The 25189-nt window shown below is 55.7% G+C and overlaps 6 protein-coding genes across 6 annotated transcripts; 4 read left to right on the top strand and 2 right to left on the bottom strand.

Moving 5' to 3' along the window:
- Positions 1-1111: 1111 nt before the first annotated feature.
- On the bottom strand, positions 1112-2810 carry BXZ73DRAFT_74734 (uncharacterized protein; the record flags this gene model as incomplete). Its single annotated transcript, XM_048022083.1, has 2 exons — positions 1112-1129; positions 1197-2810. 2 exons carry the CDS (start codon positions 2808-2810, stop codon positions 1112-1114), a joined length of 1632 nt encoding a protein of 543 aa, XP_047881741.1.
- A 1368-nt stretch (positions 2811-4178) lies between these two features.
- On the top strand, positions 4179-5626 carry BXZ73DRAFT_88044 (uncharacterized protein; the record flags this gene model as incomplete). Its single annotated transcript, XM_048024813.1, has 3 exons — positions 4179-4404; positions 4614-5371; positions 5429-5626. 3 exons carry the CDS (start codon positions 4179-4181, stop codon positions 5624-5626), a joined length of 1182 nt encoding a protein of 393 aa, XP_047881740.1.
- Positions 5627-5864: 238 nt separating this feature from the next.
- Positions 5865-8013, bottom strand: BXZ73DRAFT_97891 (uncharacterized protein; the record flags this gene model as incomplete). The annotated part of the gene is made up of 3 exons (XM_048027523.1): positions 5865-6029; positions 6524-7239; positions 7341-8013. 3 exons carry the CDS (start codon positions 8011-8013, stop codon positions 5865-5867), a joined length of 1554 nt encoding a protein of 517 aa, XP_047881739.1.
- A 7912-nt stretch (positions 8014-15925) lies between these two features.
- On the top strand, positions 15926-17753 carry BXZ73DRAFT_97889 (uncharacterized protein; the record flags this gene model as incomplete). Its single annotated transcript, XM_048027522.1, has 3 exons — positions 15926-16804; positions 16869-17156; positions 17706-17753. 3 exons carry the CDS (start codon positions 15926-15928, stop codon positions 17751-17753), a joined length of 1215 nt encoding a protein of 404 aa, XP_047881738.1.
- Positions 17754-19427: 1674 nt separating this feature from the next.
- On the top strand, positions 19428-20086 carry BXZ73DRAFT_88043 (epsilon subunit of F1F0-ATP synthase N-terminal domain-containing protein; the record flags this gene model as incomplete). The annotated part of the gene is made up of 4 exons (XM_048024812.1): positions 19428-19553; positions 19610-19763; positions 19820-19908; positions 19961-20086. 4 exons carry the CDS (start codon positions 19428-19430, stop codon positions 20084-20086), a joined length of 495 nt encoding a protein of 164 aa, XP_047881737.1.
- Positions 20087-20436: 350 nt separating this feature from the next.
- Positions 20437-25179, top strand: BXZ73DRAFT_97887 (uncharacterized protein; the record flags this gene model as incomplete). The annotated part of the gene is made up of 20 exons (XM_048027521.1): positions 20437-20571; positions 20631-20938; positions 21001-21166; positions 21221-21544; positions 21655-22680; positions 22736-22845; positions 22899-22943; positions 22995-23227; positions 23283-23430; positions 23483-23782; positions 23840-23973; positions 24040-24121; positions 24173-24296; positions 24352-24397; positions 24452-24512; positions 24572-24638; positions 24693-24845; positions 24900-24946; positions 24995-25065; positions 25166-25179. 20 exons carry the CDS (start codon positions 20437-20439, stop codon positions 25177-25179), a joined length of 3594 nt encoding a protein of 1197 aa, XP_047881736.1.
- Between the last annotated feature and the right edge of the window lie 10 nt (positions 25180-25189).

Raw genomic sequence — 25189 nt, 5'->3', positions numbered from 1 at the left:
GACGCGTCGAATAATGTGTACCGTTAACGCAGTACTTGAGCATTTTCGAAGGTTTTTGGCGAGCATCTTTGGAAGAAGAGCTTTGGGCCCGATCGAGCAGTGAAATGGACAAAGCAGAGATGAGGGAAAGGGCCAGCCACAGTGACTCTCGCGACTCGCACAGCTGCTCCAGGCTAGACGCGCGCGCGCGCGCGTGCGCTCGAGCTCACCACTCTCCGCTTGAACTTCGACACACAGGCTGCACTGTAAGGGCAGTTCATTTGTTCCGACATCAGCAGTATCAATCCCCCCCCCCTCCATACAAGACCAGAGGATGTACAACCAAGTCGCTCTGTCCTGCAGATCTTGTTGTACTCCACTCAGTGCAGTACCCACCAGTTGGACATATATATCTCATATCAATGCTGACTGCCCCGAGATCGGCCGGGGTCAAAAAATATACATGCTTGTCGCGTACAACAAATACGCAGGTCCAACTCATACAGCAGAGCGGCGAGAGGTTACCGTACACCCCTACGCATGGAAATATGCTCGCGCGCGCCAGCCCAGATCCTCGCCGCGCTCCCCGAGAGCTTGCGGACCGTCGAGCTCCAGGTCGTCTACGCTACCTGCATCCCGGAGGTGGGCATGTCCGCGGAGTGGGTGGGCGTGAAGGCCGCGCTGGCTAGAGGAACCCAAGTGCGTGGTCTACATCGAATCCCTCAAGAGCTGGTTGCCGCCATGGATCGGCGGCGGAGCCACCGCGCGTGGGAGAGCGAAGGAACACGGGAGTGAAGGAGGCAGGGAGGCGCTGCGGGCCAAGTATGGTGCGGCGTTGAAGGAGGCGTTTCCTGGCATGAGTAAAGAGCTAATCGTTGAGATGGTCTATTGAGTGGATGTGAAGAGTAAGTGCTCGAGTTGTTCCTCGGCTTTCAATGATTGACCTCAAGAACATATACCACGGCGAAGCATTCCAAGCCCAGTAGCTGTTCAAATTGTACTGAGCGACTCGTAGTCTACAGCGTACCGGAAATAGCGATTCGCTATATTGTCCGATCTTGCACACACACTCGTGCAATTCCTCCGAACTTCTTCAAGACAGAAGAGAAGAGTATGTTTGATTGCGCCCCGTTCACAGCGCGAGCCGCGACTGTACGGAATCAAGACTTGTTAGCTGTTGCTCTCATCGGATAGCGTCCCACGCAGAGGTTGCTCACCGCATCCAGCACGCCGCGAATTCTAGGTTGTAATGTGCTTTCCATTTCCTTCAACGCCTCTCGAACCACGCCGTAGTACTTCTTAGGGCTTGTGCTCGTGCACGAGGATTTCCACTGCTGCAGCGCTGCCTCGGTAAGTGTCGATATGTCAATGCCCATAACCTCTGACGGCATTCCTGGGGCATGTTGCCCTACAGACAACTTGCGTGCAGCATCCGTTATAAGCTGTGCCGGGGTTGTGAAGAGTTCTATATTTGAGGGATCTTCTTTGATACGAAAGCTCGGCAGCTTCTCCCTCCAATTGTCGCCCACATGCACGAGGACACCGACGACAGCCACAGAGGCGTCATGATGATACTTCAGGAGTCGCTCGTACGCTATCGCGTTGCCGCCCTCCAACTGTTCTGTATACAAGCCAAGCAGAGGGAGTTCCAGGGCCTTGCGTGCCGCCGCTCGGATCTCCTCTTCCCCAAGGCCGCGCTCCGCTGCCGCGAGGTACGCTCCCAAAGGGTCGATCTCGATGCACTGCTCCCAGAGCTGTCGAGGAGCATTGAGCATCTGCGTGTCCATCGGAATCTTTTCGCACGCGGCTAGCGCGAGCACGAGGCCGTCAATGTCGGTCCCGCGGACGGGTGCGTTGCTTTTGCCGCGGTAGCAAAGCGCGAGGATGTCGACGAGCGCCGTCGAGGGGGCATTGAGGGTGTACGTGCCCTGCTGTGGTGAAGGTGCTTCGAGAATGCGATCCCCTTCCGTAGCGAGATCGACGTAGGAGCCATTAGGAGAGGGCGCGGGGGTCGCGACGGAGATTCCGGGGAGACGGAGCGCAATGATGACTTCGTGCGCCTCGACGAGCACGCCGTCCGAGCACAAGATCGTGGCGTCGGGGGGAGGGTACGGTGGAAGGAATTCAGGACGAATCGTCATCGGCGACGCGCCAGCCAAGATGATGTTCGATGGCGGGGTGGTTTCCGACTGGCCAGACTCGGGGCTGATGGAGAAGGAGGGGGATGCGTTGCGGACGTACTCGCGCAGGCGGAAGTAAGCGCCGCCGCTAACTCCTTGGAAAACGTCCGCCAGCCCTTCCTCCTCCAGAGCAGCGCGCAGCGCAGAGAGCAGCGCGACGCCCGAGTCCGTGACCTCTGTTCCGGTGACGCTGGAGGATGCGCGGCGCTTGATCTCCTCTGCGGCGCGCCGCGCGACGTCCTCAAGCCCACTCCGGCACGCGCATGCCCACGCGTGGAGTGGCGAGCGGGAGATAGATGCGGTCAGATCGCGCGCAAGGAGCCTGACCGGCCACTCCATGTCGAACTTGCGTGCCGCGGCGAGGACGGGGCCAATATCCGCGACCGACTCGAGCTCCTGCTTATCGACGGGGTAGCAGAGGAGGAGGAGCCGACGGAGCGTCTTTCTGTCCTCCGCCATGTCCACGACCGGCAGTGCATCTACGTCGGGTGGGGATTGCTGGGGGAGGGAGAACATGTCGGCGAAGAAGGGGGATGCTTGAGCGAGGATGACACGGTGAGCGCGGAAATCGACGCGGTCTGCGCTGCGGAGGACAATGTCCGCCGATGGCTGGTCGAATGGAGCATCTGCGAGTGTGGGTTTATTTGCCATCGCGGTAGGATGCTGAGGAGTGAAGGCAGCTGTGGTGGGCGGGATAAGACAAGGAGCAACGCATTCTGACTGACTGCAGCACCTACCGCAGCAGCACAGCAACTCTGAATGGCCCGCGCCTTTTAATGGCGCTTTTTGTCTGGTACATGTTGTTCCTGGGCGGGCACCGGGCGATGAGAGGGACCTCCGTGAAGGCAGTAGACGGGACTAGTACTTCATGGTGGATTTTGACATGCCGAGAGGCGCCTATGGACTTGCATTCCTCTCCTCCGATGCAACCAATCGTGACGCGTGACGGGGCGCGTGTATTGCATACAGGAAGCCGTAGATATGCTTTGGAAGCACATGGTGTATATACGAGGGATGTAGCCATGCCGTACTAAAGTACTAAAGAAAGGGCTTGAAGCTGTCGCGGACGTGAGGGCGCGGGACTGGCAGCGCGGGCGACGCCGGCGGCTTCCTTTGGGCGCCAAGAGCGCATCTCCGCCTTCATATTCTCCATGCGCGAGCCGCCCGAAAATCGGCGTGTCCAGCTCTTGCCAGTCTGTTTGCTCGTCGTTCTACGCTCCACCAGCCCGGAGATTCGGCACCAGTGACCTCGCAGGTGCGTTTTCACACCCATTTTGTGCGGACGCACCTCGAACCCACCAGTGCACGCGCGAAGGCAGACGGGCACCCCGCCGCTGGTTCCATCCCTCTAGCAGTTCTCGCCCTCGCTATATCCTCCTGACGGTCATGGAAACTTTCAAAGCGCGTCGGAAGCGTGTTTGAGTACGGTATGACGCTTTTCCGTGCCCTCAATAGCTGCACATCGTTAACGGGGCCGAATAGCGACCAGGTCACCAGGCATCGAAATTGAAGCGGATGCCCACTTGCAACCTGGTGCTTGCACCGACCTCGTCCCACCCCAAGCCGCTCTGTAAGTACCCCGCCTACACCGGTGGGGGTACAGAGCGGCAGGGAATGAGACCACCACCGACCGTATAATAACAATCCTCTCCTCCACCCGACCGCTTTCACCACTGTGCCCTGGCCCCGGTCGTCTGCAAAATGTGGCCTCGACGCACACCCAGCATCGACGACCCCTCCAAAGAGCCTCTCACCTCCCAGCCTTCATCGGGTGGCCAGTGGTTCCCCCGTCCATCCCGTCTCGCCCCGCGCACCATCATCATCCGCCTCACCCTTCTCGCCCTCCTAGCCGGGCTCGCCCGCCTCGTCCTCATCTCCGACTGGGCCGCCAACTTCGCCGACGCCGCGTACGCGCGCGTGCACAACTCGCGCGGGACGTGTCCCCCGGACGTCTGGGCGCGCGGGCGTTGGGTGCCGCGTGAGCCCCCCGCAACGAGCGCGGCGCTGAACGGGACGGGGATGCGGACGAGCGCGGACGCGTACGCGATGCTCGGCCTGCAGGGCTGCGCGAGCTCGCGCGAGGTGTACTGGCACTTGGGTGCGAACAGCGAGACGCGGTTTGACCGCTTCCCAGGTGTCTCGAGCTGGCGGTGGGAGCCGCCGCAAGAGTGCATGGCGGAGGAGGCGAGCGCGGAGGAATTGGTCAAGCATTTGGTTGAGCACGGCGGGTGGCTGCTAATTGGAGGTGAGTTTAGGCCTCGGTTTTGTAGGTGCGTGTGCTGCCAGGTGCGCTGGCGAGGGCCCGCGTTGGAGGGGGCGCTAGGGAGCATCGCGTGAAGGAAGTTGTGTCGCGCTCGGGCGCCACGTGCATTTGTTCTACGCTTTGCATCATCATTGGCCGGCCTTGGAATGTTACAGGCATGTTGCTGACCTTACTATGTTGTATTTCCGCAGATTCAGTGACGGAGAACCACTTCTTTTCTCTCTCATGCATGCTCTATCCCCATGTACGAGCAACGCCCGACTACACCCTTGGCGGCTTCGACTTCGCATGGCCCCAGAACCTCTACCTCAGCTCCTCTTCGCCCCTTCTCCCTAGTCTCAAACTCCCCAAAGACTTCGACATCGACAACACCCCGCTCGTCACCTTCCGCCGGTCTGATCTTCTCATGTTTCCCTCTCGGCTGGACGCTCTCTACCGACAAATCCACCCTGCCTCAAAGTACCTCCACAACAGGACGACGCTCTTCAACTCCAACGAGGCTGTGTGGAACCTTTCCCCCGAAGAGTACGTCGGCATGCTCACCACGCCCCGTCCCGCCGGGGGATACTCGGCCCTGATCGTGAGCACCGGCGGGCACTGGACCACTCACCTCTTCGAAGCTCTGAGGGACGCGTCGCTCGTCGGCGAAGGCATCTTCAACATCGTCGACTTCTTCCGCGACGCGATGCGTGTCTGGGCTGACGATGTCCAGGCCCTGCTCTACCAAGACGCCGCCCTCGCGGGTGGTGGGTGGCCCCACCTCGCGCCTGGCGGCCGCCTGGTGCGCGCAGGAGCGAGGTCAAAGAGCGCGCATCAGGTGCTCGTGCGCGCATACCTCCCGGGGCACGACGGCTGCCACGACGCCAGCGCGCCGGTGGAGAGGTACACGAAGGAGATGAGCACGTCGTGGAACTGGGAGCAGATCGGGGACATGAACCGCGCGTTTGCGGTGCGTCTTTTTCGGCCTCTGCTGTTCTTGCGGGCGGAGCTGACGAGCGTCGGACAGGACGTCCTGCGCGAGGGGGTATACCCGGACATCCACTACCTCGGGATCGACGGCGCGGCGCTGCTCAGGCCGGATGCGCACGTCGCGAGCGACTGCCTGCACGTCATGACAGGCGCGGGGGTCCTCGAAGGCTGGACGCAGTACATCTGGCACTACGTCACCGTCGAGATCCCCGAGCTCGTGCGGTCGGTACGATGATACGCGTGTTCGAGCTGCCAGTGCTCCGATTTGCTTCGGCTCTATTCACGACCCGCCCACATAGATCCAATACTACCGACGTCACTGATACTACATCGCGGAGGTTCTGCGTCACAACAACTATTGATCCAGTACCTTTGCTGTGGCGGGATCCCAGAGCAGCGTTTGTTGTCAAGGCAGACACGAACGGGCCGTGAGTTAACGGATCGACGTCGTCCAGCATTCTCGTCACCGCCAGCTATCGCAGAGCTAAAATGGTCGCGACCTGCGAGGTGCACACACCGTGATGCACCTTTGCGCGCGGCGCGCTCGTCACGGCGACGACGATCCCCGCGAGGTCTAGGACAACGATAGGCAAAAAATCGGTAGGCTGCGAAACGCGGGAAAAGGCGATGCCGAGGCGCTGCGGGCCAAGGATGGTGCGGCGTTGAAGGAAGCGTTTCCTAGAATGAGTCAAGAGCGCTCTGAGATGGTCTGTTCAGTTGGTAAGTGCTCGAGTTGCTCCTCGGCTCTCAATGCTTAACCTCAAACACAGATGCCACGGTGAAGGATTTCGAGCCCGGTGGCCGTTCAAATTGTACTGAGCGACTCGTATTCTACAGCGTACAAGAACATACAATCTATCAATCTCAGTGAGCGATTTGATCTTGCATGAGCGCTCGTGCAAAACCTCCGAACGTCCTCAAGACTTCTGAGAAGAGTAGGTTTGATTGTGTGCTGCGTTCACAGCATGAGACACGACTATAGACCTGTTAGCTATCTCATCGGATAGTGTCCGACACAGACATTGCTCACCATGTTCAACACATCATGGATTCTAGGTTGCAATGTGCGCTCTACTTCCGCCAACGCCGCTCGAATCGTGTCGTAGTGTTTGGTTGTGATCGTGGATCTCACCTGCCGCAGTGCTGCCTCGATCAGTGTCGATATGTCGATGCCCATAGCTTCCAATAGCATTGCTGGGGCATGCTGTCCCACAGATAACTTGTGCGCAGCATCATTTATACGCTGTGCAGGGGTCACGGGGAGCGAATCCATGTGCATGAAATGGTGAGGGAAAGTATTCCGCAGGTTCTTGCTCCAATTCTCGCCCACATGCGCGAGGACACCGACGACAGCCACAGAGGCGTCATGATGATACTTCAGGAGTCGCTCGTACACTATCGCGTCGGCATGCTCCAACCGCCCCGAGTAAAATCCAAGGAGAGGGACTGCGAGGGTCTTGCGTGCCGCCGCACGGATGTCCTCTTCCCCAAGGCCGCTCTTCGCTGCCGCAAAGTACGCTCGGAAAGGGTTGATCTCGACGCATTGCTCCCATACCTGCCGAGGAGCGTTCAGCATCTGCGCGTCCATCGGGATCTTCCCAGACACGGCTAGCGCGCGCGCGAGGCCATCAAAGTCGGCCCCGTAGGCTGTGTCGCTCTTGCCGCGGTAACAGAGCGCGAGGATGTTGACGAGCGCGGTTGAGGGCGCATCGAGGGTGTAGGCACCCTGTTGTGGTGTAGATGCTTCGAGAACGCGATCGCCTTTCGTGGCGAGCTCGACGTAGGAGCCATTAGGAGAGGGCGCGGGGGTAGCGACGGAGATTCCAGGGAGACGGAGCGCAATGATGACTTCGTGGGCCTCGACGAGCACGCCGTCCGAGCACAAAATAGTGGCGTCGGGGGAGGGTAAGGTGGAAGAAATTCAGGACGAATCGTCTTCGGCGACGCACCAGCCTCCAAGGTATTTGACGGTGTGGAGGAGTTCGACCCGGGGCTGATTGAGAAGGATGGAGATGCGCCGCGGAGGTACTCGCGCAGGCGGAAGTAAGCGCCACCGCTGACTCCCTGGAGCACGTCCATCAGCCCTTCCTCCTCCAATGCAGCGCGCAGCGCAGAGAGCAACGCGACGCCCGAGTCCGGGCCCTCTGGAGTCTCGGCGGCTTTTGAGGACGCGCGGCGCTTGATCTCCTCTGCGGCGTGGTGCGCGACGTCCTCAAGCCCACTCTGGCACGCACATGACCACGCGCGGAGTGGTGAGCGAGAGACAGAGGTAGTGAGATCGCGCGCGAGGAGCCTGACCGGCCACTCCATGTCGAACTTGCGCGCCGCCGCGAGGACGGGGGCGATGTCCGCGACCGACTCCAGCTCCTGCTTATCGACGGGGTAGCAGAGGAGGAGGAGCCGACGGAGCGTCTTGCTGTCCTCCGACATGTCCACGACCGGCAGTGCATCTACGTCGGGTGGGGATCGCTGGGGGAGAGAGAACATGTCGGCGAAGAAGGGGGATGCTTGAGCGAGGATGACGCGGTGGGCGCGGAAGTCGACGCGGTCTACGCTGCGGAGGACGATGTCCGCCGAGGGCTGGTCGAATGGAGCATCTGCGGGTGTGGGTGTATCGGGCATCGCGGATGGGAATGAAAGTTGGGCGGGACGAGACAAGAGTTGAGACCATGCGTTCGAAGATTTGGCTGGAGCACTTACCGCAGCAGCGCGGTCGCCGCTCTGGATGTCCCGCGCTTCTGGCGCTCTTTGTGCGGCGCGTGCGTGCTGTCCCCGGCGGGCATAGGGCGACGAAAAGGACCTCCGTGAAGGCAGTACAGTGTCCCACGGGTCCTTGGGACACCAAAAACAGTCTAGCTGATATCTCTGCGTTTTTGTGTCAGCAGTCGCTCTGTTTTCATATCTACACAGCCCCACATAGTAGCTACATACATGAATATTTTTAGAGGAATCTGAAGAACAAGAGACGAGTGCGACACGAAATGACATATGACCCGAAAGTTCGAACCCACCCTTCCTTGGGACGGCCCATATCGGGCAATAGATCATAGATCTCCCACGACGCGCACTGGCGCTTCGTCACTTGATCCATCGGAGTCCGATGAGCCGTCCTGGCCGTGGTGCTCAATGCCATCCTCCTCTCCGTCCCCCTCGTCCCCACTGTTACCTCCATCCCGCATCTCTACCCCAGCCCCCCCCTCTTCCTCATCAACGCTCGCCTGCGCCACCGCCACCTTCACGGATGCCAAGGTGGGCTTCGGGACAGCAGACACCAACGGGCCTTGCTTCGGTCTCTTCCACTGGCATTTCCTCTTCGCCCGCTTCGCCCGCTTCGCCTCGTCGCGCTCTGCCTCCCATTCCACCACGGCGACTTTGTAACCAGCACGAGTCTCGTCATTGGCAGCTCGCCTCTCGGCGTCTTTCACCTTCCAGGCTGCGACCAGGTTTGAGTGCGCATCCCGATCGTGGTGGGCCTGCTCCTTGAGCTCCTTGGCGGCGGCCTGCGCTTTTACATGCGCGCGAACTTCTTCAACGAACTGGTCACCTGTGAGGGCTCGCGGAAGCCCGTTTGATGTGAGTTTTCCTCGCCCTTTCCCCTTCTCCTGCGCTTTCTCCGCCCCTCCTAGCTGGCTCCGCACCCCATCACAATACCGTCCTTGAATCAAGATTATCGCCCGCTGGTTATTGATCATGCTGTGTTGCTGAGCCACCAGGGAGTGCAGGGCAGCATTCTCGTTCATCAGCGGTGTCTCGGAGTTGGACAGGGGAAGAAGGGATGAGAACTGAGGAGCCGGGATCGGAGGTGCGGGAGGGTGGGTGAAGTCCGGGAGATGGGATGATGATCGGATGGGCGATGAGCTTGTGAGGAATGAGATGGATGATGATGCCATAGCACGGTGTGCTCGCTTGGCGGTGGCGGTATATCCGGTGTCGCTCTCTGTCCCGGATGAATCTGAGGAGGAATTGGATCGTGTCCGCTTTGCGTGGTGTTTAGCAAGTGCTTCGGCGACTTTGCGAACAGGGGTGGGTGGAGTGAAGGGGAGTGAGCCATGGTAGGATTTCTCTATGCTGGGGGCCATGTGCTCGGCTGTGATTTTCGAGCGATCGAAGGGTGAGATACCCGTCTTCTCGAAGGCTTTCTTCAGCAGGTTGGGAGTGACTGCTCGGTCCCAAGCTTGGGCGTAAATTGCAAGGAAGTTCTCCTTATTGACTGCCTGACCTGTGTCTTGCTCCCATTTGTCGCGTGCGTCTCGCCAGCATGTTTTGAGAACTCCGAAGACGACTACGTCTAAACCTTGACAGACATGAGTTGTGTGTGCACCATAGCAGATCACGATGATGCGAGCATTGATGGCGTAGAGGAGGAACTCGAGGGTGTAATGAGAGTTGTGCCCATCCACAACCAGTAGCCTGTATCGTTCTCCTGTCTTCGCTTTGGTGTATGTATCGAAGTGCTTGATCCATTCAACCCCAAGCTCCCCGTCTGTCCACCCTTTGATGGAATATCCAAGTCTGAAGCTGTGATTAGTTGTGGTGTTTACCAGTGCAGTGCCATAATATATCCGCATAATTCGCTTATTTGCAGTGCAGAAATATACGAATGTTCCGCTTATAAGCTCTCAATTGAGCTTGACTTCTGTTCTTGATATCCCTGCTCATATGAGCTTATGATAGTACACAGTGCTCTTGCTCATATGAGGTGCCCAACCCAAAATGTCTAAACCTTTAATAAGGTCAGTTCAAGTGAGCGCAGTCTGTATAGGAGCCCTCTGCTCAAGTGAGGGTCATCAGTTCACAAGAGACGTGCTCATACAAGGGACCTTAGTGCACAAATGACTCGCTCATTTGAGAGGCAGGCTGTTTACAAGGCCTCTACTGACATGAGCATTGTTAATTCGTGGGAAATGTGCTCACATGAGCTCTCTCAATTCACAAGATATGTAGTCATATGAGCACACACAATGCCAAGAAGAGAAAGCATGCAACGCTTCATTATATAGCCAGGAAAATTTTCCTAGAAAAAGCGGCTAGAAAAAGCTACCTAGAGAAAGTGGCTGAAAAAAAAAAGTGACCAGAAAAAAGTGACCAGACAAAGTGATCAGAAAAAAGCAGAAAAAGCAGCCGGAAAAAGCAGGAAAAGCAGCCATAAAAAACCAGCAGAAAAAGTGGCCAGAAAAAAGCGGCCGAAAACTTATATAAATCAGGGGTTTCCCCTCAAATAACTGAAAAAGGCCATGACTAGAAATATAAAGGGCTAACCATCATTGGCCAGAAGAAGTAGTAAGTAAAAAGCAGAAAAAAGCGGCCAGAAAAGTGCCTAAGAAAAAGTGGCTGGAAAAAAGCGAAAAAGGTGACTAAAAAGTGGCCCAGAAAAGAGTGACCAGAAAAAAACTTCCTAGGAAAAGCAACCAGAGACATTTGTTTATTTACTACCTATCTCTCTATTTCTAGAATTTCTCTTTCAGGAGGGTAAAATCATGCCCCAAAAAAGGACAGGGGATCATTGAGGGACTGTTCCAGAAAATGAGCTGTAGTGAAGTTATAACAGTCTTATTGAGAACTGGCTATGTCATACTCTGGAGCATTGCAGTTTCTAAACTGCCTGCAGGCCAGTTCTCTGCCTCAGCAGCTTCATGGACCAGGGGAAAATCTAACTGTTCTTATTAGTAAGCATTATAAACACTCAAAGCACTGGAAAGAATATTCACCTAAGAGCTATAGATGGGTTACTATGACTGATGCAGTTAGAAATGGGATAATGTTAAAAGGGTAGTGACCAAAGTAGAGGTGGAAGGGGTGGGGTGGTGGTTGATGATAGAGAGCAAGATTAATCAAAGTGCTAGGATCTGTGTATATAAATCTGTGGCATTTGCCGAAATTTCTAAAAATAAATGGCTGCTTTCTTTAGGAAGCTCTTGGCATAGCCAAATCCAAAAGTGCTTGAGGCATCCTTTAAGGTGCTTAGGGTAGCTAGTTCTGAGGGGGAAACCAAAGCCTAGCTAGGGCAGAAAGAAAAGCACCCTCTGGGAAATCACCTAGCAGGGGCTTGGTCTGCCAGCTTACATACAAAAATGGCTGGGTTGGCCTCAGAACTAGTTACCTGAGCACCTCAGAATTGGCTACCCCTCAAAATTCAGCTACCTACTCAAAAATTGGCTGCCACTGCAGAATTTGGCTACACCTTCTAGGTGGTTTTTTTCCAGCCACTTTTTCTTAGGCACTTTTCTGGCCGCTTTTTTCTGCTTTTTACTTACTACTTCTTCTGGCCAATGATGGTTAGCCCTTTATATTTCTAGTCATGGCCTTTTTCAGTTATTTGAGGGGAAACCCCTGATTTATATAAGTTTTCGGCCGCTTTTTTCTGGCCACTTTTTCTGCTGGTTTTTTATGGCTGCTTTTCCTGCTTTTTCCGGCTGCTTTTTCTGCTTTTTTTCGGCTGCTTTTTTCGGCCGCTTTTTCTGCTTTTTTCTGATCACTTTTTCTGGGCAGTTTTTTCTGGTCACTTTTTTCTAGGCCTTTTTTCTTAGCACACACTTTTTGCTAGACCATATTTTTTCAGCCACTTGGCTGCTCTCTTCTTTATATTTTGAGCAGTAGTTGGACTTGGACAGGGCAGTGAGGTTTTAAAAGTGTAGCCAAATTCTGCAGTGGCTATGAGATTTTGAGGAGGTAACCAAGTTTTGAAGAGCAGCCAAATGTTGAGGGGCAGGCTAATTCTAAGTTGCTCCTGCAGTCAAGTTTTCTTATTCTTAGGGTAGTCCACTTTTAAGATGGAAGCTGGCTCTCAGAATTTGGCTGCCCCTCAGAATCAGCTCTCTCCTCCAAATTTGGCTGCCTCCTTAAAGTCTGGCCACCACTTCACACTTTGGCTACTTGAGCACCTCAAAAATCAGCTGCATCTCAGAATTAGCTATCTCCTCTGATCTGAGGTGCTAAGAAAACCAATTCTTAGGCCAGCCTAGCCATTTTTATATGCAAGTTGACAGACCAAGCCCCTGCTAGGTAATTTCCTAGAGGGCACTTTTCTTTCTACCCCAGCCACACCTGATAATTCTAGCCTGGGCTACTATTGTACATATTTACTAGAGCTTTCATATTCTCTCTAAAGCAACTATATGTCTATCTACTACCTGCCAAAGCCCCAGAATGCCTTGTTGAGCAGCCTCTCTCTCTAATAGCCTGATTGCCTGAATGTGTATAGTAGCAGTGGTGTACTTTACATCAGCTGGCTGGGCTGTTTCTGAGGTTTGCCCAGAGCTGAGCAACCTTTCATCACTTCTAGCAAATTTGGTACTGAGGTGTGGAAAATTGGCAAATTTAGTGGCCAATAAAGAGTGGCCCATGGTACCCCTAAAGGAGTGCAGCACATAGCTACCCCCTCCCTTACAAAAAGAGCTTACCCAGCAGCCAGCTGCCTATATTTTGGCTCTGCAAATACTTTTTCTCTTGGGAGGAAGCCACAGGACCACTTCCTGCTTATACTAGGTGTTGCAGTAGTGCAAACCAACTACAAGCACCCAGGATACACTGAAAGAAAAAAGCGGCAGAAAGAGGCTGAAGAAGTTCATAGCCAGAGGAAATTTACTGAAAGCTATGAGAGCATGGATACTTTCAATGCTGAGGAAGCACTTTATGAGTGAACTCATCATATAATTCTAGTTGAAGGAAAGGCTTCAGCAAGGGGTGATGTTCAAGCCACCTCCTTTCTTAATACTTCATGGCTTTCAGAAGAAATACTCATCAAACACAGAAGATGACTTTTTAAAAATACAAAAGTTTCTTGTTCACTATGAACAGTTTGAAAGATAGATGCTTGCTTGAACAAGCCTGAGGCTATTTCAAGCAACCATTCATTCATAAAGCTGTTTGCACTATGAGAAACTTTTTTCAAGAAAAAACTGCTCTAGAAGAAAATAGGTTGGAATTTTTTTTTAAAACCAGCCATGGGGTGTTAGAAATAAAAGAGAAGAGGGAGTACATGAAGGAAATCTTTAAGAGTCTTCCTAATATGGGTCATTGGCTTGTAGTCCCTTTTCTGTGGCTGCAGTTTCTTTGACTGTGGTTTTATTTTGCCTGATGTTAATAGAAATCTCCAATGGTGCCTCTTAAAAAGATTTAAGAATAATTGAAGAACCAAAACTCTCTTTATAAAAAACTCACATCTGTGGCCAGGTGTTGGTATGAGTTACTAGAAAAATGGCCTTGTGTTCCAAAACATGGCAGGCTCAAGCAAGCCAGCCTTTTAGTGACCTAAGTAGCACAAAAAAGGCAAGCCATCAGAAACCAATACAGCTCAATTGACCCTGGGCCTCAGAAACCAGGGCAGCTCTGTATACCAGCCTTATAGCTCAATTAAGCCAGGCAGTCAGAAATCAAGACAACTCAATTGAACTCAGACATCAGAAACCAGGGCAATTCAAATGACCTCACTGTGCAGAAAATAGAGCAGCTCAATTAAGCTCAGGTGTCAGAAACTAGGGCAGCTCAATTAAGCCAGACAGTCAGAAACTAGGGCAGCTCTGTATATCAGCCTTACTACACCAAAGTCTCATTTGAACAAAGGTACTGCTAACTGTGTAGTGTCTCGAATGAGCTGGTCTATCACAAACTGAGCAGTGTCTCAAATAAGCAGGTACATCAGTAACTGAACACTGACTCAAATGAGGGCAAATAAGCGAATACATCAGGGATTGATGTCACACTTATAAGCGAGTCCTTCAGTGATTGTAGGGCAATCTGGTGTGTTTACACTAGGCTGGGTGGGGTGCGTACGTGGTGTTCTGAGGGTTATTTTGTAACCATTTTGCCTGAAATGCCTGACCTTTGAAAATCACAAACGGTGGAGTTGCTGTCCCGTCTGCACAGATAGCGGGGATAACAGTGATATTCTCCTGTGTGCCATCCCGGACCTGGTGTTGGATCTGCTTGCCCTGGCCACCGATGACACGCTGCTTGTGAGCAAGAGAGGGAGTGAAGCCAACCTCGTCGGCAGCGTAGATGCAGTCGACATCAAACTGATACTGCTTGAGTGTGTTTTCAAGAACGTCAAACCAGGCTTTGATGGTGGTAGGATTGACAGCTTGTCCCCGTTTACTCTCGAGGCTCCGAGACCAGTAGGTTTGAAGTCTGTCGCTGTGTCGGGACAAGAACGTTGAGCTCCAGTTGCGGCCAATTTCTGGAGTGGAAGAGCCAAGACTTGTGTCGAGCAGATTTTTTGCCACCTCAGTGAGGCAACGGTGTGTGAGAGGGTGGCCTCGGCTAGCAAGAGTGATGGCGAATTCGACTAGTTGAGTTTCTTCCTCAGTAGTGAGCAGGGCCTTCTTAGAATTAAATGAAGACATAGACTGATGGTTAGGATTGCTAACAAAACGGCTGAGGGTGGTTTTGCTGAGATGGATGTATGTGCCAGTAAGCTGCTTATGCTCCTTGGAAACCTCCTGACAGACGGCTCGGAGACCCTTTGGCTGGGGATCGGAGTGATGCTTGAGGTAGAGATCCACAGCTTTTTTCATGAGCTGGTGGCTCTCATCACGTGCACCTCGTTGTGCGGCCAGTGCTGAAGTGGTTGTGTGGCCCGGCATGATGTTGCCAGAGAGTGGAGGGGGATGGTGTGGAGAGCAAGTTGGCATCTCTCATCTCTGCCCTATGCCACATCACACCAAATTTCATGTCTGTCATGTAGGCTCAGCATGGGTTGCCATGCACAACACGGAGGGGCCAGTCAGGACGACGCGTCGTGACAACGCATGTGAGAGTGTCACGTGGTACGCGTATGTCGCCCAAATAGACGCCGGAAACGCCGGAAACGCGGGACATGTCCGGCATCATCAGCCCAGCCATGTAATCACTTGAAACCTCGCAGGGAGAGAGCTAACATTACCAGAAGTCATAAAATCCATCTCCGAGCTTCAAGATGGCTCCGCTCTCCCAACGACATGTCATTCAAGTTTGCTCACACTCTCGGAAATGGGAAAAGATGTTATCATGATCTCAACCAGCTCTCGGATCAGCTGGAATTGTCACTCTAACTGCAAGGAACATCATTGCACACTGAAGTGCCATTTATTCAAGATTATTGGGAGTGTATATCGGGAGGATTTGAGGTCTGTCCCAAGGACCCGTGGTGTCCCAAGGACCCGTGGGACACTGTAGAAACAGTGAGTCACGACACATCGGTGCGCCCAGGCGCCCAACGCCTGTATATGTCGGCTGTGCGCTCGCGCGCCGAGGACAACCAGAGGGAGACGTGGCACTGGCAAGCGCGGCGCCAGTCGCGCTTGAGCTTGACAGGTTGACCGCTCGCGGTGACACCAACCGCGACTCTGACGCGGATATTGCCCGTCTCTTCCTCCCCCTCTTCATCCAATTCCTGCTGTAGCAATCCAATTTTAATCCAAATGATCCCCGCGCCGCGCCGCGAACAGTGGAAGTCGCTGCTGGACTTGTCACGTGGAAGCGGTGCAAAGAGGCGAGCAGCTTCAGGTTGGTAGCTTCAGTTTACTGTGGCAGCTGGGAAACCAACCGATCGATAATAATGAACATTCCAGAGACTTTCTTTCCCTGGAACCGCTTCCCAGTCGAGCTGCAAATTGCCGTCGTTCTGAACAGTCCCGATGCAAACACCTTTGCTCAACTCATGCGTGTCAGCAGCGCAGTCCGCGATGTCACGGAGCCCGTGTTTTACGCCATCCTAGAACCCGCGGACGACAATGCGGTCATATCTCTCTGCCAGTCCATCTCCTCCACCCCCCGGGACCGCTTCTCGCACACGCGCGTCCTTCACTTGCGCAACGTCGCCGCCGTGGACGACCGCGTCCTCCGAAGGCTTCCCACCCTCCTCCACAGCCTCCCCAATCTCCGCGCCCTCACGATAGAACCATCCCGCCACCTGCTGTCCCTCAACATGGCCGGGGGCCTCTTCACACTCGAACATCTCGTTGAAATCGGCGTCCCGCCGCTCCGCGCATTCGCGACGACACTCGCCCTCTACCCGCCCGCCCTCTCGCGCCTCTTCGCGACGTGCCCAGACTTGCGCCACCTCGACGTGGGGCGCTCGCAGATCCGCACGCAGTCCGTGCGCGCCGCAGACTACCGCAAACACCCGGTCGCGCTGCCCCGCGCGCTGCGCAGCATGGTCTGCGCCCCGGCTTTCCTCCAACAAAATGCAGACGCCCTCGAAGACCCGGCTTCGACTTCGCCCGAGCTCTCGCGCCTGCGTCTTGTGTGCGAGACGGGGACGGCTGTATGTCTCCAGGACGTCATGCGGTCTCTCGGCGCTCAGCTCGTCTCGCTGCGGCTGGGCGAGCTCGGTCCGACGACGCCGCTGGTGCCTAGGGAGGAGGAAACATGGACAGTCGAGGATGTGACGCGCGAGCTCCCGCAGCTGCGATTCCTGCAGCTGGACATGATCCACGTAGGTCCCATCCCGACTACCTTCAAGCTATGAACAATGTTGAACGTTGACGCTGTCACCGCAGCTGCGCCTCCCATACATCCACGACTCCCTTGTCTCCTGGAACAGCGAGCGACCCGCGGGGTCTACCTCCTCGCACGCTGGCGCCCGCCTCGCAATCGCGTGGACGTACGTTCTCCCGTCCGAGAAGAAGATCGACCGGGAGGAGGATATGGCGTGGGAGCACTTCTTGCACGCTGCCGCGGTAGACGTGGTGCAGGCCTGGCCGGACCAGGTCGCCAGAGTGTTCTACCGCCACTCGAACACGGCGCCGTACACGAGCATCACTCTGCGAGAGGACGGGCTCACGGTGGTGCGTGCGCCGACCGGAGAGGCGGGGGAGGACTGCTGGAGAGACGGGGACGACGTGTGGGCGAGGGCTCCCGTGGTCCGGAAACGGTGGTCGTTGGCGAGTACGCTTGTTGAGTCATTGACAGACGAGAGGTCAAGCTGTGCAGACGACGGACACGATGATCCTACTATAGAATATTCTCCGTACTCCCGCTTCTAGCCATGGGCTTCTGATAGGATTTGCATGCGTGGATAATTTGTTGATCACTGCTATGACATTGCTGCATACCTGGGAGCCGTTTCGATCTGCAAGTCGACAACGCGATCCAATTGTCGGAATTGCTAGCTAAGAGCAACTTTCCCTTCCCCCGACTCGCGGGAGGGCTGTCGTGACCTCGCGCAGTGCTTGGTCATCTTGACGAAGTTCCCATGCCGCGACAGTTCACCGGGTTGAGATCACAGGGAACTTGCCATGTGTCCTAGTATAGCCAGGCTGTCGCCGGTTCGATCTCCAGAGTCGCAATTTGCGCCAGCGTCCTTTGGGCGTGGAAGACATTGATGGTTTCCCCAGGTATCTGTTCGCATTGGATGTTTTGCGCTCGATGTGCGCGTCTTCTAAACTCGTTTGGGTGCCCATTTGCGGATTTGATCATCTGACCTCCGCCCCGGTTAGATTGGGAGCACGAGGGACCTTGGTTCCGGTACGGATGTGTGTCCTGGTTTTCGCTGTTATACGACCACCTCCGGCGAAGTTATCTTCGCGATGGGCACTGGCCTTGAACACCTTCTCTGTATTCCCTATATTTCCGGCTCATTGGCCTTGGGATCGCACGTTACTTTGACCACGGCGCTCGTGCTGGGGTCCTACATCCTGTGTGGTCTTGAGTCCGTGACCTAATGTTGCATTTCCTCCTGCACGAGACGGTTTTCGGCTGCTGAGTGGCGCCTGTCTCGTAGACGGCGACGAGATCGGCGGCGACCTACATCGTGAGATAAGAGTGAGTATCGCGGAGTCGCAGCGGCGACTAATTACCAGGCCGGCGTGAGTTGTATGTCGGCGCAGTGCGGCCAGTGGCGTGTGGGGGTATTGTGAGGGGCAACGTCGGTGCGGCTCCCAGGGTTTATATGCACGCGGGCCCGGCGAGTGCCCGGTGGCGTTCCCAAGACCCTTGGAGGCCTATTGTCCTCGGCGCTTTTGTGGCATCGACGAGTACAAGGGCACCCACTGATGCTGTGGGCGCGGCGGATGCTTCTCGACGTCTCCGAGCCTCGAGGATGCTAGAATCCCTCGATACCATCGATGGTGATAATCGACAGATGCGTCGAGTGGCGGGGTGGGGACGTTATGTTTGGTGCAGAGGTCGGCGGCTGCAGAGTGACGGGGGCCACGTCGAAGGACGATGCAGCAAGGTTTGCGCGCGCCGCCCGACGTCTTGATGAGAGAGCGATTGTTAGGAGCGAGAAGGAGAGGATCGTCCCAAAAACTTGGCCTGCGAGGCACGGCATCAAGGCGTGAAGGGTACACAACACGCACCTTTCTCGGGCTGTTGCTCCACCGCGTCAGAGACGGAGAGGCCGACAGTTCGGCGCTGGAACAATCGCATCAGACAGCACTGGAAAAACTTGCTTCTGGTGTCCTAGGAGAAGTCGCCCTGTATTTGGGTGTCCTGCTCGCGGTCGCCGTGAGCCGGACGATAGCATCGATTGTGGGCGCGTGTGAGAAGGATGCAGTGCGATGTCCTTGGGTTACGGGGAGTTCGCGACTTATGCTCTGATCACACCGCTGGGCGCTGTTGTGTGCGCGGACCATACTGTAATGCCGAAGCCAGATCGGCCCCTGGGAGGGCTTCAAGCAGCGGAGATTTACAGAAGCAGACAGACTCTTACAGACTCTGGGCAGATTGTTAGCGGAGATGCAGATACTTAAGAACATGTGGTACATACCCTGGAGTTGTAGCCTAAAGTGACTTGTAGCGCAACGGCCTCAGAAGGGGCGACTACTTACGCCCTGCCAGTGGAACAACATGCCAGACGTTGTGTGTCCTCCGAGTAAACTTCCGTAACATTCGCAAGTACGCACACATCGCATATAGCACATGAAAGCAAACATGAGGGGTGAAGATTCAGAAGTGTCGGGAGAGAAACATCGACAGAATTATTGGCAGGCCGTAGCGGACAGCTTCGCGGGCGCCCCGACAATAGCACGTGACGACCCGGCATCCCCCGCCATGATGAGCGGCAGGCGTTATGGACGAGCTCGCTGTTGTGCACATCCCCCGTCTCCTCCAAAACTATGTCTGCTCTCCGCTTCGCCACCGCTGCTGCTCGGAGAGCACCTCGGGCCCTCTCTCTTGCCAGGCGCGGCTACGCCGAGGCCGCGCCGGACAGGCTCCAGCTTTCCCTTGTTCTCCCCCACCAGGTGTGTGCCAGCGACGCAGGTGGTGCCGGCCAGCGGTTTGACTTTGCACTCCCCAGTCCCTCTTCACCTCGCAGGATGTCGTGCAGGTGAACCTCGCGGCCGCGGCCGGTGACATGGGTATCCTCGCCAACCACGAGCCCACCATTGAGCCTCTCCGCCCTGGTGTCGTCGAGGTCATCGACTCGGGCAACGCGTCGAAAAAGTGGTTCGGTACGTGTCACTCTCTTGCTTCCCACCCGACTCCAACCAACCCGTCTCCTTGCAAGTCTCTGGCGGCTTCGCGACCGTCCACCCCAACAACAAGCTTACCATCAACGCGGTGGAGGCCGCCCCCCTCGAGTCCTTCTCCACGGAGGTACGTCTCCCTCTGCTCTCACGCGGCACCCTTGTTCACCCTATCTCCGCAGGCCGTTCGTGCGAACCTCGCGGAGGCTCAGCGGGTGGTTGCGGGCAACGGATCGGAGGCGGACAAGGCCGAGGCTAGTGTTGAGGTCGAGGTGTACGAGGCGCTGCAGCACGCGCTTGTCAAGTAAAGCCGCGTTCTCTGTCCGTTCCGTAGCATAGACGTCGTTTCCCCCGCGAATCCCTGCGCGCACGCTGTCCCTGTGCTCGCCCATCGCCTTCGCGGAGCAACACGCGTGTGAAAGGGCGCGACCACCTGGCCTTGGAGGCTGTAGCTGGAAGATGGACTGTGGAAATCGCGAGCGCCGGAGGCCCTGGGCCTCTGCGAAGTCAGGGTCGTGTGTCTTCCCTGGCCGCCAATTTGTTCCGAAGCACTGCGCCCCATGCGCGTATATCATCCCCCACCCACTGCGCGCTCCATACTCTCTCTCCGTCCACTACCGCAGCAAACACTCGTTGGGACTGAAGGGAGAGCACGACCATGGTGCTCCCGTTATCCTGGCTCGACCCGAGCCCTCTCCAACACCCATATCTCGCGAGTATGTTCGTGATCAACACCTCCCGGAACCGCGCTTGGGTTGGTGAGTTCGCTAGAGATATTTGCGAGGACAAGCCCGTACGCTCCGGTTTTGTGTATGCTCTGGGGTTCGTAGTCATCTGAAGTCATCCGTGCAGGAAATGCAGGGTCTTCGCGCCATTGCTGCGCAGTGGAACAAGCACGCATTTGAGCGAGACCCATCTGGCGGCCCCAAAGACACCGGCGACGCTCCGCTGCGGTTCGACCAAGACGCTGCTCGAATCTTTATCAAGTTCTACTACACGTTGCACCGAGATGGTGAAAGCGCGGCGGTGAAGATCGTCAACGCTGAATTCAAGCGACGCGGCTTTGATTACGCACCTAAAGTCGAGGTTTCCACTGCCGTTCCCCCGGCTCGCCAGAAAATGAACAACAGACGCACTTTGGGGAAGAAGAAGAAGGGAAGGTTTGTATTGTGCAGTCTTGACCTCACGAGTGACACTGAAGACGTTTTTGCTTTCTACCCAGCGCGAACGTTTCTGAAAAAGGAACCAATGCTGCAAGTACTACAGGGGACGCTTTGCCGCTCAACGCGTGTCTCGTCCTTGAAGAGGAAGAAAACAAAGAGATCACCACGTTTGCTACCGACCGCGAGTTGAACGTCTTCCTCGAACCGCAAGATGCTAGGAGCGGGGTAAGCTCTTGTATCAGCACTCTGGTCGCATGCTCATTCGAATCGCGCGTATAGCCGCCCTCTCGTGCACCTTCTTTCCCTTCCACGTCCGCCACTCTCGCCGCCTCTTCGTCGTCCACCACTCTGTCGGCGACAGATGTCGGCATGTCCCTCGCGGACCCTGCCCTACCGCCCTCTGAAACCACCAAGCCCCTGACGAAGAGAGTATTCTCTGCCAATACACCCCGCGAGCGTCATCCAAGGAACGCGTCGCACCCCGCGCGTTTGAAGGCGATCCTCGAGGCCGAGTCTCCCCGGAAGCTCAAGAAGCTGAAGCGCGGCATCACGGACGACTTCGAAGAGGTCTCCCCGGCCCACGGAGCGGCCCCCGACGGCTCGGTGAGCGCAGCTACTCGTAGCAAGAAAAGAAGGCGCGCGCGCGCGCTGCTTCTGATCCCGGGGACGTGGCGATGGTGGAAGGACGCGGCGGACGCGGGGAACCCATCCAGTCTGTCTCGACGCCGCTCGCGCGCGAGGTTGGCAGGGATCGAGTCGTCGAAGACAAGTCGAAGGGGATCAAGAAGCCGAAGAAGAAGGTCGCAGCTAGCGAAGATCAGAGCGAGGCGCGAATGGACGTGGAGGAACCAGGACCGTCTTCGTCACCAGTTGAAAGAGGCATCAAGAAACCGCGACCGAAGTCGGGAACGAAGAAGCCCAAGAAAGACGTGGCACTTCAAGCGGCTCATGCGTCGAAGGACGGCAAGGGGTTGAAGAAAATCGACGACTTGCCCTCCCGGCCTACGAAGAAGCAACGCGGGAAGGACTCTGAGGCGATTTGCAGCAACCCGATAGATCAGCCCGATGCTGCCATGAAGAAACATGCTCGCAAGAGCAAGGCCTCGAAGGCCGTCGACGACCACAAGGCTGGCCCCTCACAATCAGTCAAGAAACCAACCGAAGGTCGCAAGCGCAAGCGCGAGCCAGAGGAGACGCATAATGGCCTTCAAACAGACATGGCCTCGGCAGCAGGCCAACGTATGACAGCGCCGAAGCCGAAGCGAGTCAAACAGCCTAAGGCTCGCGCGAACAAGGCCCCTGTTCCTGTCGCCGGGTGCCTCGGAATTCCAGCGGACGTCAAAGAGATGAACCAGATTCTCAAAGACGGGTCGACGGAGGCGTTGATGATTTTGCACAGCACGGAAACGATTGCCGATCCTTGGGGGAATCATCCAGAAGCGAAAGACTTTCCACCAGACTCGGACGACGAAGACTCAGACAGTGAGGTTGATTGGCGTGCTGTCACTCTTCCTCCGGAACCACGCATGCGACTGCAGGTCGACCTTAGACGACGTCGCTCCGCCTCTCCGTTCTCATTGGATCGTTCAATCTCTATGTGCCGGCCTGTAGCCAGCCACACCTCTGCTTCCGGCTCGCTTTCATTCCGTGCCATACCCCCTCGTTTGTTATCACACGGCTCTACCCTTCCCTCTCTTCCAAAGCCTCCATTGCTAGTACAACCTGTCGTGTGGGCCAGGGTAAGCATTGGTCCCGTGGTTCTTGTGCTCGGCGATCGCTTACCACGTACTCTAGTCCAGACAAGAAGTATGCGAGGCATTTGACTGGTTCAGATCCTACCAGGGGGGTGTATACTTCGCCGATAACATTGTCAAGGGTTACTTGCTGAGCGCATTCTCGTCAGCGTACGTCCCCATTCAACATCCTAGTTCGTCATGGGTGTTGATTGGACTCACAGCCGAGATATGTTCCATCGAGGCGGTCGCCTCATTATCTCACATGGGTATGTCGCCTAAATGTACTAGATTAAGCGTCTTTTTCAACGCCATTTCAGAGGCGGAAAGGCCGAGAGTCTGCACCACCAGCATGGTCAGTCGGTCATGCGCCAAGCCTCGGATCAGCTTGCCGACGATAAGTCCGTCCGTGCACTGCTCAACACGTACCGCATGAAGTTGCCCGTTGCTCTGGTCATCGACGACCGGTACGCCCTCTTCCCGTACGATCTCTCCGCAAAGCCCAACTGCACGTACGCCGTTCTCGGCTTCTATCATATATCCCATGTGTGGGGTGAGTGTCTTAAATCACCGTACAACAGCCATAGAGTTTACCATATCCTCACCAGCGGAGCCGCACACTCTACCCGATGGCCGAGGCGCAGTCGTTCGCTACAAGTTTGCCTTCGAATGGTGCGAGAAGCAGCCTGCACCGTGGTGGCATCAGCAAGACTCGGAGATGCAGATCCACCGGTCAACCTCGAGAAACACTGAAGAGTACGCATCTTTCGCCACTGTCGCGGCACACTATCTAACGCCGTGGCTGCAGGCTATACAAACCTTACGTGTGCCCGGGGTGCAAGAAGGCCTCCCCGCAGGTCTACAAGGACGTCCGCGTGTGTCTCCAGCCGGCATGCGGCGAGTTCTGGAGGCTCCTCGACGGCTCGCCTCCGCTCGAACCTCTGGAGTACGACGAGCGGTTCCTGGACGCGCCGTACGACTGCAGCCATGGCATTCTGGAGGACATCGCCCCCTCGCTGCCTGTGACGGACAAGGCCGACGGCGTCATCACGACCTCTCGGTTTGCGAAGGGGTGGCACTGCAAGAAATGTGGCAGACTCTCGTCCAGGTGAGTAAAGTCCGAGGTGCTCTGGGTAGCTTTTGGCTGATGCCGGCCCGTGTTCAGGTACAAGTGGCAGCACTGGGAATGTGCCGCTTGTGGGAACACGCTGCGGATCGAAGGAAAGAACCGAGTCCCGAAGGATTTCTGGGGGCAGAAGAGCGATATATTCTGGCATTATAAGGTTTCTGCAATTTCTGGTGCGTAACTCTCGAACCTGTCCCCGCTTGGGCACCGATTCACTTGGGCTGTAAATGGGTTGTCAGGTATCCTTTGCTCCGGCTCCAGACCTTACCGAGTAGATGACCACGTCGGTGAATATTTCGTATACACCCTTCCCGAGCGCAGGTTAGTCGTGATCTCTCTTTTCCTCCCTTTCTCCCACTGAAAGTGCGACAGGGGTCGTATCTTCTGCATCACCGGCAGCGTTCCCCTGAACAAAGTTGCGAACGAGATCTTCGAAGAGTACCAGAACCAAGCAAAGTCAGGCGAACTGCAGTTGCGCAGGTGGCCGCTGCGGATGGTACGCCCATGGTTCCATCCGCTTGCGCTGGGCATCACGCTGAGACGGATTTCAGCACCAATGCCGTGGAGAGCTCCTGACCAACTACTTCTCGCAAAATAGTACGCTTTCCGGCGCCGACTGACCGATATCTCATCGCTGATCGTTGTTCTCAGCTGGCGAGCCGTATCAATATGTTGGTGGGACGAACCAAACCGTTCCCTTCAGCCAAGCCCCGTCGGCTATTGTCAGAGCGCGCGATTTGATCCAATCGCGCATGCAAACCGTCATGCAAGCGAGAGCGGCGGGTATCAGTTCAATGAGGTGCTCAGCGCCGCGTACATGGAGGAGCAGAGGATGGCAGTAGGTTTCTGCTCATGCTCCGTGAGAGTAAAGGCTAACCATTTACGCCCACAGTTCCACAGTGATGCAGAAGCGGGTCTTGGTCCGCGAGTGGCGTCGCTATCTCTTGGCTCTGCTGCTCTGATGCACTTCCGATTGTTGAAGAAGTATCGCACGGACAAGGCGGGGGGCGACAAAGTGAACGCGCTGACTCTTTTCCTGAGACATGTGAGATCCATCGCTATATCCCTCGTCACATCGGGTGCTGATTCTCCGTCGTAGGGTGATGTGCTGATCATGGACGGGGCGGAGATTCAGGAGTATTATGAGTACGTATGTGCACACCGTCCCTCTTCTGTCTCTTATATTTGCGTTAGGCACACGGTCGTCCCCTTCAACTTCCGCATCGCCGCAACAGCTCGATACATCGGCGGACCCAACTCTCGAGGTGCCCATTAGTCCTGCAACTGTTTTGTCGAGATACCCCAGACGAGATCGCTTTACGCTACGCTACACCTCTTGCTCTCTTATTTGCTCTAACGATACAGCTGTCGTCGTTTAATTCTTCGCAA

The sequence above is a fragment of the Epithele typhae genome (assembly GCF_022376455.1).
Source record: "Epithele typhae strain CBS 203.58 chromosome Unknown BXZ73scaffold_5, whole genome shotgun sequence".
Classification (NCBI taxonomy): Eukaryota; Fungi; Basidiomycota; class Agaricomycetes; order Polyporales; family Epitheliaceae; genus Epithele; species Epithele typhae.
Note: the sequence above shows the minus strand (reverse complement) of the source record. Positions and strands in the feature narration are given on the sequence as shown.